At 42.7% G+C, this 20,398-nt stretch overlaps 1 protein-coding gene across 7 annotated transcripts in view; it reads right to left on the bottom strand.

The window, feature by feature from the left end:
• Positions 1-20,398, bottom strand: part of RNF125 (ring finger protein 125) — a 72,283-nt gene that overhangs the window by 33,772 nt on the left and 18,113 nt on the right. For all 7 annotated transcript variants that reach the window (XR_010151886.1, XR_010151888.1, XR_010151887.1 and 4 more), the window contains exons 2-4: positions 19,461-19,614; positions 14,781-14,875; positions 11,294-11,384 (exon numbers count right to left, since the gene is read on the bottom strand). Coding sequence is in view for 4 of the 7 variants with exons in the window: in XM_009433840.5 (XP_009432115.1) it covers positions 11,294-11,384; positions 14,781-14,875; positions 19,461-19,614 (340 nt within the window). In the remaining 3 variants the exon portion in view is untranslated. The remainder of the gene's footprint in view (positions 1-11,293; positions 11,385-14,780; positions 14,876-19,460; positions 19,615-20,398) is intronic.

Below are 20,398 nucleotides of genomic sequence, written 5' to 3'. Positions count from 1 at the left end.
AAATTTTTTTTGAGATGAAGTTTTGCTCTTATCTTTTTTATTTTTTAATGTTATTATCTTTTTTTCTAAAATTGTCTATCTTTTTTTTTTTTTTTAATTTGAGACGGAGTTTTGCCTTTTTGCCCAGGCTGGAGTGCAATGGCGTGATCTCGGCTCACTGCAACGCAATCTCTGCCTCCTGGGTTCAAGTGATTCTCCTGCCTCAGCCTCCCGAGTAGCTGGGATTACAGGCATGGGCCACCATGCCCAGCTAATTTTGTATTTTTAGTAGACATGGGGGGTGGTTTATCTATGTTGGTCAGGCTGGTCTTGAACTCCTGACCTCAGGTGATCTGCCCGCCTCAGCCTCCCAAAGTGCTGGGATTACAGTCGGGAGCCACCACGCCAGGCCAGTCCTTTTCCTCTTTATTCATGTGAGTCATTTTCTCAGAGCTTTGTAGGGCAATTTTAGAACAGTCTAGATTTACGAGGAGTCAGTACCTGAAGTCTGTTCACTTTACAGAAAGTCTACGAAATCTCTCCTTCTTCCTACGTGAGCCACTTACTTTCATTTTCAGGAATACTGAAGAGAGTAAGAGTCCTTGCAAATTCCAGGAAAAAAAAAGTCCTATATGATGTTTAAAAAAAAGTGTCTTTTATAAAGGCAGCCAGAAATAATAATGGATTTCTTAAGTTTCTTAAAATTAGGGTTTAATTTTTTTTTAATTTTTAAATGTTCTCTTTTTTTTTTTTTTTTTTTGAGATGGAGTTTCACTCTTGTTACCCAGGCTGGAGTGCAATGGAATGATCTCGGCTCACTGCAACCTCCGCCTCCCAGGTTCAAGTGATTCTCCTGCCTCAGCCTCCCGAGAAGCTGGGATTACAGGCATGCACCACCACGCCCAGCTAATTTTGTATTTTTAGTAGAGACGGATTTCTCCATGTTGGTCAGGCTGGTCTCAAACTACCCACCTCAGGTGATCCGCCCACCTTGGCCTCCCAAAGTGCTGGGATTACAGGCATGAGCCACCACACCTGGCCTAAGTGTTCTCTTAATAATCCCCACAATCACCAAGTGTCAAGGGAGAGACCAGGTGTAGGTAATTGAATCATGGGGGCAGTTTCCCCCATGCTGTTCTCATAAAAATGAGTTCTCACAAGATCTGATGGTCTTATAAGTGTGTGGTAGTTCCTCCTGCGTTCATTCTCTCTCCTGCTTGTGAAAAAGGTGCCTTGCTTCCCATTTGCCTTCTGCCATGATTCCTGAGGCCACCCCAGCCATGTGCAACTGTGAGTCAATTAAACCTCCTTCCTTTCTAAATTACCCAGTCTTGGGCAGTTCTTTATAGCAGTGTGAGAATGAATACAGGGAGCAAGATGTTGGAACAGGAAAAACTAAATAAGAAGAACTTGGTCTAATTTCTTTTTTTTTTTTTTAGAGACATGGTCTCCTTTTGTTGCCCAGGCTGGAGTGCAGCGGTGCCATCATAGCTCACTGCAGCCTCAAACTCCTGGGCTTAAGGGATCCTCCCACCTCAGCCTCCCTAGTAGCTGGGATTACAGGTGTGCACCACCAGGTCCAGCTAATTTTATTGTTGTTGTAGAGACAGGGTCTTGCTCTGTTGCCCAGGCTGGCCTTGAACTCATGGGGTCAAACAATCCCCCCAGCTCGGCCTCCCAAAGTGCTGGGATTACAGGTGTAAGCCACTCCAGCTGGCCTAAATTCTTGCTATGTTAGCTTGCATAGGATTTGGCACATAATAGAAGCTCAAATTCAATTTTTCATATCTAAAGCAGGAATAAAATATATACTTTGCAGATTAGATAATATATATTTTATTCAAATTTTCTTCTTCCTTGGAATAAAGGATCCTAGGGCAAAAACAAATCATATTTATCTTATTTCCTTATGCCTAGACCTAGCATAACTTGACACACAGTAGACACCTCATGAATAAAGAATTCCTTTTTGGGAAAAAGATTTCTAGTACTTTTCTTTCTCTTCTGACGGATTTTTGCTAGCCTTTTGTTTTTTCCAAATGTCTTCTACTTCACATCAGTTCCTATAACAGAGCACTTGGGCAGGTCAGAAATGGGAGAAGAATAGTTGATACACAGAATCAGATGAGAATTCTTTTTCAATGATATAACCTTCCTTCCCTAAATTCTGATACAACCACATTTTCTCCCCAGAGGAGTTCTCACCACTCTCATGCATCACTATTACTTATGGAAAAATAAGAATGATTTTGTTCAGTATTATATTTTTTAGATGTGATGGGACAGAGAAAATATTAGGAATCACCAATGTAAGGGCTTCTGAGAATACATAAAATGTACAGGGCAGATGCGGTGGCTCATGCCGGTAATCGCGGCACTTTGGGAGGCCACAGCGGGAGGAACACCTGAGGTCAGGAGTTCGAGACCAACTTGGTCAACATGGTGAAACCACGTTTCTACTAAAAATACAAAAATTAGCCGGCATGGTGGCGCACGCCTGTAATCCCAGCTACTTGGGAGGCTGAGGCAGGAGAATCGTTTGAACCCAGGAGGTGGAGGTTGCTCCGAGCCGAGACCACGCCACTGCGCTCCAGCCTGGGTGACAAGAGTGAAACTCTGTCTCAAAAAAAAAAAAAAAAAAAAAAAAAGTAAATATCTTCACAGGCATGATCATATGAGCTTTGATCATCAGGATCATAGGTGAGAGCATCTACATAGGTCTATTAGGATGCATTTCCTAAAGTTTCTCACACCAAACACCAAAGCCACAGAAATGGAGTTGATACTGCTTCATGAATACATGGAGTCAAATATCCTGTCTCCCCCCTAGTCTTTCTGAACTGGTCCTTACCAGGGTTTTCAATAAGACACCCCTCCCTTATCCCATTAAGAATAAAGGCAATATTACTGACAGATCATAACCAACAGGGTAGTTGGCTTTCCAGTTCTTCTATTTTTTTTTTTTTTTAAGACAGGGTTTTACTCCCATCACCCAGGCTGGAGTGCAATGATGCGATCTCTGCTCACTGCAGCCTCTACCTCCCGCACTCAAGCAATCCTCCTGCCTCCTAGAGGCACACGCCAACGTGCCTGGCTAATTTTTAAAATTTTTTTCTAGAGATGGGATTTCACCATGTTGGCCAGGCTGGTCTCGAACTCCTGACCTCCTGACCACAAGTGATCTGCCTGCTTTAGCCTTCCAAAGTGCTGGGATTACAGGTGTGAGCCACTATGCCTGAAGAGTTGGCCTAAAGTTGATAGTTTTTCCCAATTTTTGTATTGTTATAGGGAATCCCTAAAATAATATCATACTCAGTGCAGGTCTGACAGCCCTCACTGTGAATGACATATATGTTCTTTCTTTTTTTTTTGTTTGACACAGAGTTTCACTCTTGTTGCCCAGGCTGGAGTGCAATGGCACAATCTCGGCTCACTACAACCTCCACCTCCCGGGTTCAAGCGATTCTCCTGCCTCAGTCTCCCAAGTAGCTGGGATTACAGGTATGTACCACCATGCCCGGCTAATTTTGTATTTTTAGTAGAAACGGGGTTTCTCCATGTTGGTCAGACTGGTCTCGAACTCCCGACCTCAGGTGATCTCCCTGCCTCGGCCTCCCAAAGGGCTGGGATTACAGGCATGAGCCACCACGCCCAGCCAATGACATCTATTTTCTACTATAAAACTTGAATTCCATTTCTAAAGTCTGTGCATGACTGATTTAATATTTAATAGAAAATAAGTGTGTCAGAACTTAATTTTTTTCTGGTACCCTTTTCTTAAGTTCTAATAGCATATATGCAAGAACACCATATTTTACTGTTGAGGGATTTCAGTTGCCAAGTACTATGTATGCAATCTAATATCAATGATCCTTAGTGAACAGCATGTTCTATCAAGTTCTCCTGAAGTCAGAAGATGACTCTAGGAGTACAAGTGTAAAAGAGCTGGACGACAGTGCACTCATGTTACAGCCATTCCAAGATGCAAAGGATTCGATCCTTCAGAATATCTATGATAATGGACACTCCGCTCTATCTGTGGCTTAGATTAACCTCCACAGCAACTCAGCTGATTATAGAACACTTTCCATGTGATGACAAGTGCCATTTGAGGAGGTAATTAAAGGTTACTCAATCCAATACCCAAAGAAGAAAAAAGGAACATGCACTGAAAATATTCACAGGCACCTATTTAATTAAAATCAAGGTGCAAGACTGCATACCTAATTTTTTTTTTTTTTTTTTTTTGAGATGGAGTCTCGCTCTGTCACCCAGGCTAGAGTGCAGTGGCACGATCTTGACTCACTGCAACCTCCACCTCCCAGGTTCAAACGATTCTCCTGCCTCAGCCTCCTGAGCAGCCGGGACTACAGGCGCGCACCACCGTGCCTGGCTAATTTTTGTATATTTAGTAGAGATGGGGGTTTCACCATATTGGCCAGGCTGGTCTTGAACTCCTGACCTTGTGATCTGCCCACCTCAGCCTCCCAAAGTGCTGGGATTACAGGCACGAGCCACCACACCCGGCCACTGAAAGCAAATCTATTGGAGATTTTTTTTTCCTTCCAGAATTATTACCACATAGATCTCCACTGTCGCATCAAGTCACAGATATTCTAAGTACTCACGGAAATTAACTGCTATGGAGAGGGGTAGCCCAGGATGTAATCATCACAGTTTACACTTCAAACCAAAAGTCCTGTCCCTTCCTTAAGGAATGAGCCCCCAGGGTAACATTGAAAATATAGAACTCAGGCTGGACGTGGTGGCTCGCGCCTGTAATCCCAGCACTCTGGGAGGCTGAGGCGGGCAGATCACAAGGTCAGGAGATCGAGACCATCGTGGCCAACATGGTGAAACCCCAACTCTACTAAAAATGCAAAAATGAGCTGGGTGCAGTGGTGCATGCCTGTAATCCCAGCTACTCGGGAGGCTGAGGCAGGAGAATTGCTTGAACCAGGGAGTCAGAGGTTGCAGTGAGATCACGCCACTACACTCCAGCCTGGCAACAGAGCAAGACTCTATCTCAAACAAAAAAAAAAAAAAAGAAAGAAAATATAGAACTCACTGGAACCCCTGAATCAGGGTGAATGGAATCATGCCTTTTTTTTTTTTTTTTTTTTTTTAAGACTGAGTCTTGCTCATGTCGCCCAGGCTGGAGTGCAATGGCATGATTTTGGCTCACTGCAACCTCCGCTTCCTGGGTTCAAGCGATTCCTGCCTCAGCCTCCTGAGTAGCTGAGATTACAGGCTCCTGCCAACATGCCCAGCTAATTTTTGCATTTTTAGTAGAGACGGGGTTTTGCCATGTTGGCCAGGCTAGTCTCGAACTCCTGACCTCAGGTGATCCACCTGCCTTGGCCTCCCAAAGTGCTGGGATTACACATGTGAGCCACCGCGCCCAGCCTGTCTTTCTTTACTATCTTTTTTCCACATCACTACATCCTGCTATGTTCTAGGCACTCTGCAAAGAACTGGGCATGCAGTGTTAAACGAAAGACTTAGGTCCCATGACTCCATAAGCCTAATAAATTAGAGGGAGAGACAGACATGAAATGAATATGCAATTATAAGTTGTGGTAAATACTGAAAAGTAGAGGGGAGAAACGCAAAAGCTGAAATTAATGAGTATCAGGGAGGGCTTCCTTGAGGAAGTAAAATTTAAGCTAAGCTCCAAAGGATGAGTAAGAGCCAACCAGTGACAGAAAGAGAACTTTGAGGCCGGGCGCAGTGGCTCATGCCTGTAATCCCAGCACTTTGGGGGGCCGAGGAGAGCAGATCGCTTGAGCTCACAAGTTCGAGACTCAGCCTGGGCAACATGATGATGAAACACCGTCTCTTCAAAAAAAAAAAAAAAAAAAAAAAAAAAAAAAAAAAAGCACTCTAGACAGAGAGACTAGCTGGAGGGCAAGGTTCTTGCTAAAACATCTTCCCTTTACAGAGTAAAATACATTTCTCTCAAAAGTGGTCTCATTAATGTTATCTACATTTAAGGAAAAAGAAAAAAAGTGGTCTCATAATTCAGTCTAAAAGCATGCTGTGGCCGGGCGCGGTGGCTCACGCCTGTAATCCTAGCACTTTGGGAGGCCGAGACGGGCGGATCACGAGGTCAGGAGATCGAGACCATCTTGGCTAACACGGTGAAACCCCGTTTCTACTAAAATTACAAAAAATTAGCCGGGCGTGTTGGCGGGCGCCTGTAGTCCCAGCTACTTGGGAGGCTGAGGCAGGAGAATGGCGTGAACCCGGGAGGCAGAGCTTGCAGTGAGCCGAGATCGCGCCACTGCACTCCAGCCTGGGCGACAGAGCAAGACTTCGTCTCAAAAAAAAAAAAAGCATGCTGTTTGTGTCACCTGCTTCCTTTGAGTCTAATATTCCAGAGATGGAATTATTATTTAAAAAAATAAATGACCGAGCTTAGTGGCTCATGCCTGTAAACTCAATGCTTTCAGAAGCCAAGGTGGGAGGATAGCTCGAAGCCAGGAATTTGAGACCAGCCTGGGCAACATAGCAAGATCTCATCTTTACCAAAAATAAAAAATAAAAAAATAATAATTAAAGAATTATCCAGTTGTGAAGGTGCACACCTGTAGTTCCAGCTACTCAGGAAGCTGAGGTAAGGATCACTTGAGCCCAGGAGTTCAAGGTTACAGTGAGCTATTACTGCACCACTGCAGTCCCGCCTGGGTGATAGAGCGAGACCCTGTCTCCAAATTTTAAAAAATGGCAGAATATAACAATATAATTACTGCTTGACAAAAAGGAGCTATTGGCTCTTAAGGATGCATATAAGAAAAGTCAAAATCCCCTGATGTTTTTAACAAACATTTTATCATTCTTGAGCAGCTCAGAAAGAAAAGATGGTTATCTTGTGGTTTGATCTCTGAGTTATCTAATTATTTTTGGAAGTCAGAAGAATCATTTACCCAGGAAATCTCTAACTGCCAGGAAACCTCTTATGTGAGGTAAGTCAGATGATGTCACTGATCTTATCTGCTTGCAAAACCTGTAATCCAGTCCTTTAAAGCAATAATTCCTGGTTAACTTCCACACCCATCCAGAATCAGCACTGGACCCAGCCCTCCTTGCCCAGGACTTCCCTCAGTGTGTTTTCACCCACATGTCCCCATTAGGGATCCCTAAGCACGTGAACCCCAGCTATACCACATATCTGTCCCCTGCCTTTTCCTAACCATGGGGTAAATCATGACTTCTAATGGCTCTAGATCCTTCAGAGTGACATGCTCTTGAGCTTCTGCTCAAGAGTGAAACACTAACACAGGACACCTGAAGGTCTTGTGTTCCAATTACCACCTCTAGACAGCCCTAGGGTATTACAGAACCTTGGATTTCTGAACAATCTGCTCCTGCTTCAAGGCCATGATAGCGTCCTGGTCTTTGTGGTGAGATTTTACCACTTCACTTCCCCATCCTCCTCCTCCCCGCCACCCCCCCGACTCACACCACCACCCCATGTGGGTTCTCTGTGAGAGGACATCACTTCCTGTAAGAAATCTGCTCTAGGCCTGATTTTATAGAATTGAAAAAGTGTAGTGAACCTCCACTATCACCACCACCCTCTTCTATTAATGGAGTGAACACCAGGAGACAGAGTGCTTACTTTATTATATGCCTGATTCATTTACTACTTGTGAAAAAGGCATGAATGTCATCACCATCCCCATTTTACAAATGATGAAACAGTGACAGAATTTCATAGACTTCCTGGGATTAGAACCAAGCCTATCCCCTTTAAAGCCTAGGATTTAACTACAAAATCCCACAGGCAATCTGATTCCACCATTCCTAGTTTGTTTCCCTGCTTAGGTCAGCTGTCTTCAATGACCCTGAAGACCTGTAAAATCATGGAGGACCTAGCTTCATGGGCCACCTTCAATTTGGGCCAAACTGAGCAGCATGTGGACTGGATTTCTGCTGGAGCCGGTACACAGTACCACGGAACTGACCAGTACACGGCCTGCCCCAGACTGCTGCTTAGATGCAGCCTAGGACCACAGTCCAGAGGGCCTGGCATTCTTCCAGCCAAAGCAGCACCCTGGGTACTAATGGTCAGGGTTCAACCTTCTTCACAGAGTTGCTAGGAGACAAGAAAATACTTATAACTCAGTAAACTCAGTGATAGTAGTCACTATCATTCCATCCTTATGCTTTCTTCTAACTTCCTCTAGCTCCCCAGGGACCTATTGTGAAACAACTCCCTAGCCCAGTTCCTCCTACAGAGCAACTTGAGCAGGAAAAGCCCGTGACCATCGGCTCTGCTCCCTCAACACCTAACAAGCTCCTACTTAGCCATTCCAATTGCCAACTCCCTAGGCCATTAAGATCAATAACAAATATCTCTGCATGCTTTTCTCTTGAACTTGCTATAGACCACAGGGGTTTCCCACACAGCCCTGGAGCTAGATCACTGTATTCAAATTCTGTCTTTGTTACTTACCAGCTGTGTGACCTTGTATGATTGACTTAACCTCTCTGAGCCTCAGTTTATCATTTTTAAAATGGGGATAATCATCAAGCCTATCTCATAGGATTGCTGTGAGGATTTTCTCTCTTTTTTTTTGAGACAGGTTTTTTTGGGTTTTTTTGTTTGTTTTTTGAGATAGAGTTTCGCTTTTGTTGCCCATGCTGGAGTGCAATGGCGTGATCTCAGCTCACTGCAACCTCCGTCTCCCAGGTTCAAGTGATTCTCCTGCCTCAGCCTCCCGAGTAGCTGGGATTACAGGTGACCCCCACCACACCCGGCTAATTTTTTTTTTTTTTTTTTGTATTTTTAGTAGAGACAGGGTTTCACCATGTTGGTCAGGCTGGTCTTGAACTCCTGACCTTAGGTGATCCATCCGCCTCAGCCTCCCAAAGTGCTGGGATTATAGGCATGAGCCACTGCACCCGGCCTGAGACAGGTTCTTGTTTTATCACCCAGGCTGGAGTGCAGTGGCACGATCTCAGTTCACTTCAACCTCCGTCCTTCCAGGCTCAAGCAATCCTCCCACCTCAGCCTCCCGAGTAGCTGGGACTGAAGGCGCATGCCACCATGCCTTGCTAATTTTTGTATTTTTAGTAGTAGAGACGGGGTTTCACCGTGTTGGCCAGGCTGGTCTCGAACTCTTGGCCTCAAGTAATCTGCCCACTTGGCCTCCCAAAGTCCTGGATTACAGGTGTGAGCCACTGTACCTGGCTGTATCTTTCTCTTTATTCTCTATCATCTTTATTTCTATCCATTATCTATCTACCTACCTGTCTAATATATTTATGTTTTAATTTCATCCACTTTCTGAAAGGATTTTATGGAAAAAACCCTAAAACTAAAAAACCCCTAAAAACTCATATGAGAAAACAACACACACACATTTGTGTATATATTACATAAAACTACATACTACATAAAATAATCTTCAAAGTATCATTTTATATTTGTTGAGCCAGGGTAAATTAAAAGTAAATGTTCCCAATTATGGTCAGATTAAGGTAAAAGTGGTTTACTCATACATTGCTGACACAAATATAAATTGACTCAGACTTTTTGGAAAGCACTTTAAAAGTACATTTCAAGAGCTAATAAAAAGTCTGCATTATTAATTGCAGAAATAATAATGTAAGGAATTTCCTCTTAGAAAAATTCCAATATAAGGAAAAGTTTAAGCATACAAGAATATGAACTCAAATTCTAAAAACTGGTTAACAATCCAGGCCCAGGCGCGGTGGCTCACACCTGTAATCCCAGCCTTTGGGAGGCCGACGTGGGCGAACCACAAGGTCAGAAGATCGAGACCATCCTGGCCAACATGGTGAAACCCTGTCTCTATCAAAAAAATACAAAAAATTAGCCGGGCATGGTGGCGCACGCCTGTAGTCCCAGCTACTCAGGAGGCTGAGGCAGGGGAATGGCTTGAACCTGGGAGGCGGAGGTTGCAGTGAGCCAAGATCACGCCACTGCACTCCAGCCTGGCGACAGAGCACGTCTAAAAACAACAACAACAACAAAAAATTAGGCAGGTGTAGTGGCACGTGCCCACAGTCCCATCTATTTGAGGGGCTGAGGCAGGAGGATCGCTTGAACCTGGGAGGTCAAGGTTGCAGTGAGCCGAGATGGCGCCACTGTACTATGGCCTGTCTCAAAAAAATAAAAATAAAATAGCTTAAGTAAACAATGATGTATCCACTCTGCCTTACCTCACAACTATACAAAAATGAAAATTATAAAAGCCACTCTACAAAGAAGAACTAAAACGCCAAGGCTGAAAAGAAAAAAGCATCATTCACAATGAATATAGGAAATAATGAGCAATATGTACATTTACCATACAAACATATGGATAAATATTAACCATGAATAAAACGACACATTAATGAAGATGAATGACTACTTTTTGTTTCTAGTGTAGTGTCATAATAACACTATTTGCATTTTTTTTTTTTTTTTTTTGAGACAGAGTCTCGTTCTGTCGCCCAGGCTGGAGTGCAGTGGCACGATCTTGGCTCACTGCAAGCTCCGCCTCCCGGGTTCACACCATTCTCCTGCCTCAGCCTCCTGAGTAGCTGGGACTACAGGCGCCCACCACCACGCCTGGCTAATTTTTTTATTTTTTTAGTAGAGACAGGGTTTCACCGTGTTAGCCAGGATGGTCTCAATCTCCTGACCTCGTGATCTGCCTGCCTCGGCCTCCCAAAGTGCTGGGATTACAGGTGTGAGCCACCACGCCCAGCCTTATTTGCATTATTTTTAAATGTTCTAAACATGGCTATAACCATGGTTAGTGTACTAAACTTAGATCTCTCTTTCTCTTTTTTTTTTTTTTTTTTTTTTTTTTTTTGAGACAGTCTTGCTCTGTTGCCCAGGCTGGAGTACAGTGGCTCCATCTCGGCTCACTGCAACCTCTGCCTCCCAGGTTCAAGCGATTCTTCTGCCTCAGCCTCCCTAGTAGCTGGGATTACACATGCCCGCCAATGTACCCAGCTAGTTTTTGTATTTTTAGTAGAGATGGGGTTTCACCATATTGGCCCAGCTGGTAAACTTAGATCTTAACTGTGCATTTTGGATCATTTTAGTTGATTATGCCCATGATTACCTGTTAGAGATAATGTGTAATTTCATAAATGAGTGATTACACATTAGTCATTCTTATCAGTTTCAACTGAACACTTTCACACATTGTAAACAGTCACATAGTTACCATAACCTTAACTTAAATCATTATCCTTTATAAGGTATCTATAAATATAAATCTATTAAATGGCTTTCCTAATGTGTCCTGAATTCAGACATTGCTGTAATACATGTAACAAAAATCCTTACCACAGGCCTCCGTTCCGATCTGTGATGAGTAATACAATGATCCAGCAAGCTGTCTTCATCCAGTTCCCTCTGACAAAAGGGACATACACACCTGGAAATAGCACAGAATACAAATAATATTAAAATGGTTGGCAACTAGATAGTAGTCACTTTTTTTTTCTTTTTTTTTTTTTGAGACAAGAGTCTTGCTCTGTGGCCCAGGCTGGAGTGCAGTGGCATGATCTCAGCTCAATGCAACCTCCCCACCTCCCGGGTTCAAGGGATCCTCCTGCCTCAGCCTCCCAAGTGGCAGGGATTACAAGCCCCCACCACCACACCAGGCTAATCTTTGTATTTTTAGTAGAGATGGGGTTTCACCATGTTGGCCAGGATGGTCTCAAACTCCTGACTTAAGGTGATCCACCCACCTCGGCCTCCCAAAGTGCTGGGATTACAGGCGTGAGCCACCACACCTGGTCACATATCTGAATTTGGACTAGCCACATTTCAAGTGCCCAGTGGACACATCTTGGACAGCACAGATAAGCGACAAATATTCCTAAGTGTACATAAGGATTTAATAAGGTAGCTGCAGGTCACTTTTCTTTTTCTGTCTTTCTTTCTTTTTTTTTTTTTGGCGAGGGAGTCTCGCTCTGTTACCCAGGCTGGAGTGCAGTGGTGCAATCTTGGCTCACCGCAACCTCCACTTCCTGGGCTCAAATGATCCTCCTGTCTCAGCCTCCCGAGTAGCTCAGACCACAGGCACATGCCACCATGCTAATTTTTTGTATTTTTAATAGAGGTAGGAGTTTCACCATGTTGCCCAAGCTGGTCTCAAACTCCTGAGCTCAAGCAATCCACCCGCCTTGACCTCCCAAAGTGCTAAGATTTCGGGTGTGAGCCACCTCGCCCGGACTGCAGGTCACTTTTCCTTCTTCACTGGAAACTAACAATATAGGCTGATGCACATAGTTATATGCTAGTGAAGTTGGAAAACAAATAACACCCCATCTAAATGTTATGTGAATTCGGAAAGGGAGGAAGAAAAAGGTAATCCAAGGACAGCTGGGTGCTGCAATACTCAGTTTCTCAGTTAATGCATGCTCAGATTGCACTTCTCTCCTAAAGAGAAGTGCAGTGAGCTGGTATCGCACCATTGCACTCCAGCCTGGGCAACAGGCGTGAAACTCTATCTCAAAAAAAATAAAAAAATTCAGATTTGCTGGATGTATAAGATACACACTGAATTTTGAGGGCTTAATGTAAAAAGAAAAAAGAATGTAAAATATCTTGATAATTTTTATACTGATTACACATTCAGATGATAATATTTTGGCAATATTAGGTTAGATAAAATATATTGAAAGGCAATTTAAACTTTATCTTCTTATTTGTTTAAATGTCGCTACTAGAAAATTTTGAATTACATGTGATTAACATTATATTTCTAGGCCGGGAGCAGTGGCTCAGGCCTGTAATCCCAGCACTTTGGGAGGCCAAGACGGGTGGATCACGAGGTCAGGAGTTCAAGACCAGCCTGGCCAAGATGCTGAAACCCTGTCTCTACTAAAAACACAAAAATTAGCCAGGCATGGTGGCACATGCCTGTAATCCCAGCTACTCAGGAGGCTGAGGCAGGAGAATCGCTTGAACCCGGGCAGCAGAGGTTGCAGTGAGCCAAGATTGCGCCGCTGCACTCCAGCCTGGGTGACAGAGCAAGACTCCATCTCAAAAAGAAAAGAAAAGAAAAGAAAAGAAAAGAAAAGAAAAGAAAAAAAAAAAAACCCATTATATTTCTACTGGACAACACTGCCTTAAGTTCTTAGGGACAATACGGAGTCTTGGAGTTGTTTGCTCACTTTCTGTTACAGATGTAACTTCCTGTCCCCCAAAACTTGTACTCTGGACAAACTCTATGTGTAAGAATTTTTAAAATTTGAATTATGTGGTAAATTCTTCTGTAAAGCAAAGATTTTTATCATAAATCAAAATATTAATATATCTTGTAAAATAATCAACAACCCTCTCCATTTTCTATTATTTTAATTCTTTACTATTTAATTCTAATGAGTAAAAGAAATTGGGATTCAAATTAGCTTTCATATATTTTTAAATTTTCATAAAAGCCATCAACCTTGCAATCAAACCCATACACTTTCTCAACCCATTGGTAATCCTTCCTTCCTATTGGTCATTGTGGTCAATCTAACAGGATCCATACTCTGTTTATAGCTAAAATACTCATTTGAAATTTATAAAGTCAGGGTATAAAGCTAATCCTATAATAATAGGTACTTTTGCAAGGCGATCTCTAGTAAAACATAAAGAATGAGGTGATTGTTTAGACTTTTAGGTTTAGAAATGTAAGCTATATTTTGAGTATATTTTCTAAAAATGAGCAGAGCTAACATTTTTCTCCAGGAGAGAGAAATTAAACAGAATACCAATATTGGATAAATGAATCCATAGGCAGATTAATGGCTGGAAAGCCATCAATCTTTGCTAGAGAGCACAGATCACTTTATTTGGTTAGTAGGGGCAGATTACAAACTTTATAATTACTCTGATGCAGCTAAATTACCTTTCTCATCAGGAGAATAATGACTTAGATGTGTTTCTTTTTTTTTTTGAGACAGAGTCTTGCTCTGTCACCCAGGCTGGAGTGCAGTGGCCAGATATCAGCTCACTGCAACCTCTGCCTCCCAGATTCAAGTGATTCTCATGCCTCAGCCTCCAGAATAGCTGGGATTACAGGTGTGCACCACCACGTCCAGCTAATTTTTGTATTTTTAGTAGAGATGGGGTTTTGCCATGTTGCCCAGGCTGGTCTTGAACTCCTGACCTCAAGTGATTTGCCCGTCTCAGCCTCCCAAAGTGCTGGGATTGCAGGTGTGAGCCACCACACCCCACGAATGTTTCTTTCTCTCTTTTTTTTTAAAGAATAAAATACTATCAATATCCTCCATTACATCTGTCAGCTACCTCCATCTTTCCCCTACCCCCATACGAGATTACCCATCAAAAAGGCAAAGGATTCAGGATGCCTGCCCAGCCTGTTCTCTTGCATACTGAGATGCTGCTGTCTATATTCTAAAGAGAAACAAGCAAAATGATAAGGAATGAGCTGGTGAAATGAGCAGTGGTGATAGAAAATGGATAATCCCAAACACAATCTACTTCAGGAATCTATTAGAAAACAAAGCCTAGCAGAAATGTAACAGTTCTGCATTCTATTTTTGGATCTGTGTTAACACAAACTTGTTTGAGGAAGTTGCCCCAATCTCTCCAGTCTGTGGTTGGTTACCCCTGGAAATTTTTAAAGTAGACAGTGCAAAATTCCTTAACAATGATTGCTATCAACAAATGATTACCAGTACCAGGTATTATAGTTAAGAACATAAACATAAATATGTAAATATTTTCATAAGAATGTTAAAGTTTCCAACCCATTAAATTCTTTATAAACATTATCAATTTGAGCATTAAACTATATTGTATTGAAACAAACCTTGCTGCTGTCTCCTCGAGTTCTTGTAGTGGTCCATACTTATCTATGTACTTCTGACAAGTCCGAATATGTGCCCTCATTTCACTGAGGCAAACCTACATAAAAACAAATTCAAAATAAACTCACTGTTAAAAAAGGGCTCAATGAAAGCTTATGCGATCCAGCCTTTTAACTTTCAAGTAAGGTCATACTGTGGGATCAACTGACTAAATAGATGCATTCGTAACACCAGTACCACCAAAAATTAAGGCATTATCAAGAATACTACTATTTTTCAAATTCTCCAATACTTAGAAGACCCAACTGTTAAGTTCTTGAATTTGGTTCTTCTAAAAAGCATATACATTTTTTAAAGTAGATAGATGTGTGGTAACTCAAATTTACTTCTTTTGCATGCCATTACATAAACAGGTTTTAGAAAGAAGGAAGCAAGGGAAAAAAATGGGTGAAGAAAAAGAGCACAAGAGAGAAGAAACAATCTAAGATGGAAAAAGAGACAGAAAAAAGAAATGGAGAGATAAGAAGAAATGGATACATTTTAGAGGTGCCCATAGTAAGTTAAATGAAACACTGTGCCTTAGGGAAAGATATAAATACCATGGTTTTATAACACACCCAACAGTATTACATGAATTCACAATACACAGTATACTTAATGGTCCCATTAAGAGCAAACATAAAAGACAGCTCTTGCAGTCCATTTTTATCAATGCAGAATAAAGAGCCCTTGTTCTTTCACATATACATTCAGAGAGCCTAACCATGAGGGATCTGTTGCTAACATAACACATCCTATTAAATGTTTCATTAGAAACTCTGATAAGATCTTGTGCTAAAGGAAGCTCTGTACAGCTGTGGTAAGGTGGCCGACCCACTCTGCTTCATTTTGCCCAAGCTACGGAAGTTAAACCTCAAACATGAAATCTGCCATGTGAAGGAAACAGTTATAATTGTTTAACAGAGGGCAAAAATAAAAGCAAGTGAAAAGTAAGAACAAAACCCTGGCTTTACAAGTATCCACCTAAAAGATATAAAAACTAGGATTGATCTGCATAAGCTGTCTTAAACAGATATATTTTACAATCTGTAACATCCAACTTTGCACATTAGCGTTCTCTCATGTCTTTGACTTTTGCTAGTAAAAATTTCTATTTGTATTCTTTGTTCAACAAAGATAAGCATTAGTCATGAAAATTAACAAGCCGTGGACTATCTACTGACAAATGAATTGATCAATTCATAGTCTAGACACAAGATTATTTGAAACATTATAAAAAATGGCAGAAGAAATGCAATTCATTGTGCCTGTTCTAATGGTGCTTACAATCTAACAGAAGAAAAAAGGATGTTAGACAAGTAGATAAGAAATTGTTTGATATACGGGCTGGGCGTGGTAGCTCACGCCTGTAATTCCAGCACTTTGGGAGGCTGAAGTGGGTGGATTACCTGAGGTCAGGAGTTTGAGACCAGCCTGACCAATATGGAAACCCCCTCTCTACTAAAAATACAAAAATTAGCCGGGCGTGGTGGTGTGCACCTATAGTCCCAGCTACTTGGGAGGCTGAGACAGGAGAATTGCTTGAACCCAGGAGGCGGAGGTTGCAGTGAGCTGAGATGGTGCCACTGCACTACAGCCTGGGTGACAGAGCAAGACTCTATCTCAAAAAAAAAAAAAAAAGAAAGAAAGAAATTGTTTGATATAGGGAACTGGAAAACTAAGGCCAGGCCTCAAGGAATGGAGATCTGGCCGGGACTCTGAAGAACACAGAGAGTGCAACATGGGAGAGGGCAAAATGTGCGTAGAAGGAATGGGGAGCATTCCTAGAAAGAGGGATAACACAGAAAGGAAAAGACAGAATATAAGAAGTATCTCAAAGCTGGGCGCAGTGGCTCATACTTGTAATCCTAGCACTTTGGGAGGCCGAGGTGGACAGATCACCTGTGGTCAGAAGTTCAAGACCAGCCTGGCCAACATGGTGAAACCCCGTCTCTACTAAAATACAAAAATTAGCCGGGCATAGTGATGCATGCCTGTAGTCCCAGCTACTCGGGAGGCTGAGGCACGAGAATCTCTTGAACGTGCAAAGTGGAGGTTGCAGTGAGCCAAGATCATACACCACTGCACTCCATCCTGGGCAACAGAGTGAGACTCCATCTCAAAAAAAAAGTATCTCAAAGAAAAAAATCAAAATCTTTGTGATTAATCAGATAATGGGGGAGGGGGAGGTGGTGAAAAAAGGATTTCCACACAAGTTAATTGAGAGAATCCTCTTGTTTCTGACAGACACCAAGGTGGGATCAAGAATTGATGATTAAACAATATAATGAGTTTGATTTTGTGTATGAATTTTATGTGAAGACAAAGTAAAAATAAGCAATAATCTATTATTAAGAATGTAAAAAGCTATTAATTTTGAGCATTTACTATATTCCAGACACTGTGTTAAAAGCCAATCATCAGTTATATATATCACATATATATTTATCATTTACCTTTAAAACCACCCTCTAACATGAACATGAACATGATCCTCTCCCCAGCTCCTCTTTTTTGTTGAGAGAGTCTTGCTATGTTGCCCAGGCTGGAGTGCAGTGGCACAATCATAGTTTACTGCAGCCTTGATCTCCTGGGCTCAAGCGCTCTTCCTACTCAGCCTCTGGAGTATCTAGGACTACAGGCATATACCACTATGCCCCAGCTAATTTTTTTGAATTTTAGTAGAGACAAGGTCTCTTCCCAGGTTGGTCTTGAACTCCTGAGCTCAAGCAATCCTCCCGCCTCGGGCTCCCAAAGTGCTGGGATTACAGGCATGAGCCACTGCGCCTGGCCTCCAAACCATTTTCTATGTGTATGTTAGAGTGATATCTTAAAGATACAAGCCTGGGCTGGGCATGGTGGCTCATGCCTGTAATCCCAGCACTTTGGGAGTCCGAGGCGGGCAGATCGCCTGAGGTCAGGAGTTCAAGACCAGACTGGCCAACATGGTGAAACTGTGTCTCTACTGAAAATACAAAAGTTAGACAGGCGTGGTGTCGGGCCCCTGTAATCCCAGCTACTCGGGAGGCTAAGGCATGAAAATCGCTTGAACCCAGGAGGTGGAGGCTGCAGTGAGCTGAGATCGCACCACTGCACACCAGCCTGGGCAACAGAGTGCGACTCTGTCTCAAATAAAAATAAAAATAAAGATATAAGCCCGATCTTGGCACTCCAAAACTTACTCTCTTTCTCTGGCTTACTATTGCATTTAAGATAAAATCTAGAATCTTCTACATAACTTTCAAGACCTCACATGATCTGGGGAAGCTGATATAGTACCCAAGTTGAAAACTGCAACAGGCAAGGTGTGCTTGATAGAGACAAATACTGCAAAGTCCAGATCAATACAGGTGGAAATATGTCACTGGGTTTGATAATAAAGCTATTCATTAGTGGTCTGCAATAGAGTAGCAGAACTGGAGGACATATCATAGAGGATCACTGGAGTAATGGGAAGAAGGGAAAATGGAGGTGGTCAATGAAAGCCTTTCTTTGACAAATTACGGGTGATGGTAGAAGGTCAGGGTTTTCTGCAGATGATATATGTACATATATGAAATTGGAGGCTGGGTGAGATGGCTCACGCCTGTAATCCCAGCACTTTGGAGGCCAAGGTGGGCAGATCCCTTGAAGCCAGGAGTTTGAGAACAGCCTGGCCAACATAGCAAAACCCTCTCTCTACTAAAAAGACAAAAAATTAGCCAGACATTGTGGCACATGCCTGTAGTCCCAGCTACTCGGGAGGCTGAGGCATTAGAATCACTTGAACCTGAGAGGCGGAGCTTGCAGTGGGCCGAGATGGCGCCACTACACTGCAGCCTGGGCGACAGAGCAAGACTCTGTTTCAAAAAAAAAAAAAAAAAAATGGCATGGACCCAAAGAGTGAGTGGTAGCAAGGTTTCTTGTGAAGAGCAAAAGGACAAAGCTCCCACAACATGGAAGGGGACCCAAGCCGGTTGTCACTGCTAGCTGGGGGTGGCCAGCTTTTATTCCCTTATCGTCCCCGCCCATGTTCCGTTTCTGTCCTATCAGAGTGCACTTTTTCCAATCCTCCCTGCGGTTGGCTACTTTCAGAATCCTGCTGATTGGTGCGTTTTACAGAGTGCTGATTGGTGCACTTTACAGAGCACTGATTGATGCGTTTTACAGAGCACTGATTGGTGCATTTTACAGAGCGCTAATTGGTGTGTTTTACAATCCTCTTGTAAGACAGGAAGGTTTCCCAAGTCCCCACTCTACCCGGGAAGTCCAGCTGGCCTCACATCTCACCAGCACTGTGGGAGGCCGAGGCAGGCGGGTAATGAGGTCAGGAGATTGAGACCATCCTGGCTAACATAGTGAAACCGTGTCTCTACTAAAAATACAAAAAATTAGCCAGGCGTGATGGCACGTGCCTGTAGACCCAGCTACTCAAGAAGCTGCGGGCAGGAGAATCACTTGAACCCGGGAGGCGGAGGTTGCAGTAAGCCGAGATCGCACCACTGCACTCCAACCTGGGTGAAAGAGCGAGAACCTGTCTCAAAAAAAAAAAAAAAAACAAAAACAAAAGGTGCGTACCATGGGGTCAGAAGCAGAGGTGAAATGATAACTTTCGCAGGGACTTAAGCTGGTAACCATGAACATAGGTGGGGTCACATACATACCAGGGTGTCACACTCAGCGCAGTTCTTATACTCTGATTTCATTCTTTTGGCTACATCAGTTGCTGGAACTCCTTCTGAAGGAAGATATGCCCGGCAATAAGGACAGGTCCACTTGTTGTTCTTTAGACTGGTAGCAATACAGGAACGGCAGAATCTACCCCAAACAGACCAAAAATACATCACTTTCCTTGAAAGCTATAAGGAGCCACCACCATGTATTCATTTGTGTAAACTGTAATTTAATGACACCTCGTACCCCATGAGCCATACTACCAAATTACAGGTCCACTTGCACCCTGCACTTCCCGAGAATTGCTTACCTTCCCAGCAAGACTTCTTTAGAATCACACATTCTTACCACATGCACTTTCACACATTTCAAGAAAAGTAAGAATTCAAAGTGGGTGAAATAGCTTTCCTATAGGCTAAGTTTAAACGATACTTTAAAGAATGTCTAAATTGGATTTTACCTCAAATTTCTTGAGAAAATATGTCTTTCTTCTGTGGGGTTTTGTGTGTCACGTAAGAAAATAGCAGGAAGTCAAGGAAGTAAAAATACCAGACACATTATAATTCCCTATAAAACCATTTTCTCCTTCCCTCCCTTCCTCCCTCCCCTCCCCTCTCCCCTCCCTCCCTTCCCTCTCCCCTCCCTCCTTCCCTCCCTCCCTTCCCTCTCCCCTCCCTCCTTCCCTCCCTCCCTTCTTCCTTCCTTCCTTTCCTTCCTTCCTTCCTTTCTGGTCAAGAAATATGTTCTCTGGTTTATTTAAAGGTGCTCATTATGAAATCTTAACATAATCAACATTTCCAGAAAATTCTGACCTATTTATAGGAGTTGTTGAAGACTCCATAAATACAGAAATAAAAATGAGCATTTAGGTAATTTATACACATCAGCATGACCTGATGCCTCTTAAACTACTCAGCACATAATATCT

This window comes from Pan troglodytes, chromosome 17 (assembly GCF_028858775.2).
Source record: "Pan troglodytes isolate AG18354 chromosome 17, NHGRI_mPanTro3-v2.0_pri, whole genome shotgun sequence".
NCBI classification, from domain to species: domain Eukaryota; kingdom Metazoa; phylum Chordata; class Mammalia; order Primates; family Hominidae; genus Pan; species Pan troglodytes.
The sequence above is the reverse complement of the archived record's forward strand: the minus strand, read 5'-3'. Positions and strand labels throughout refer to the sequence as shown.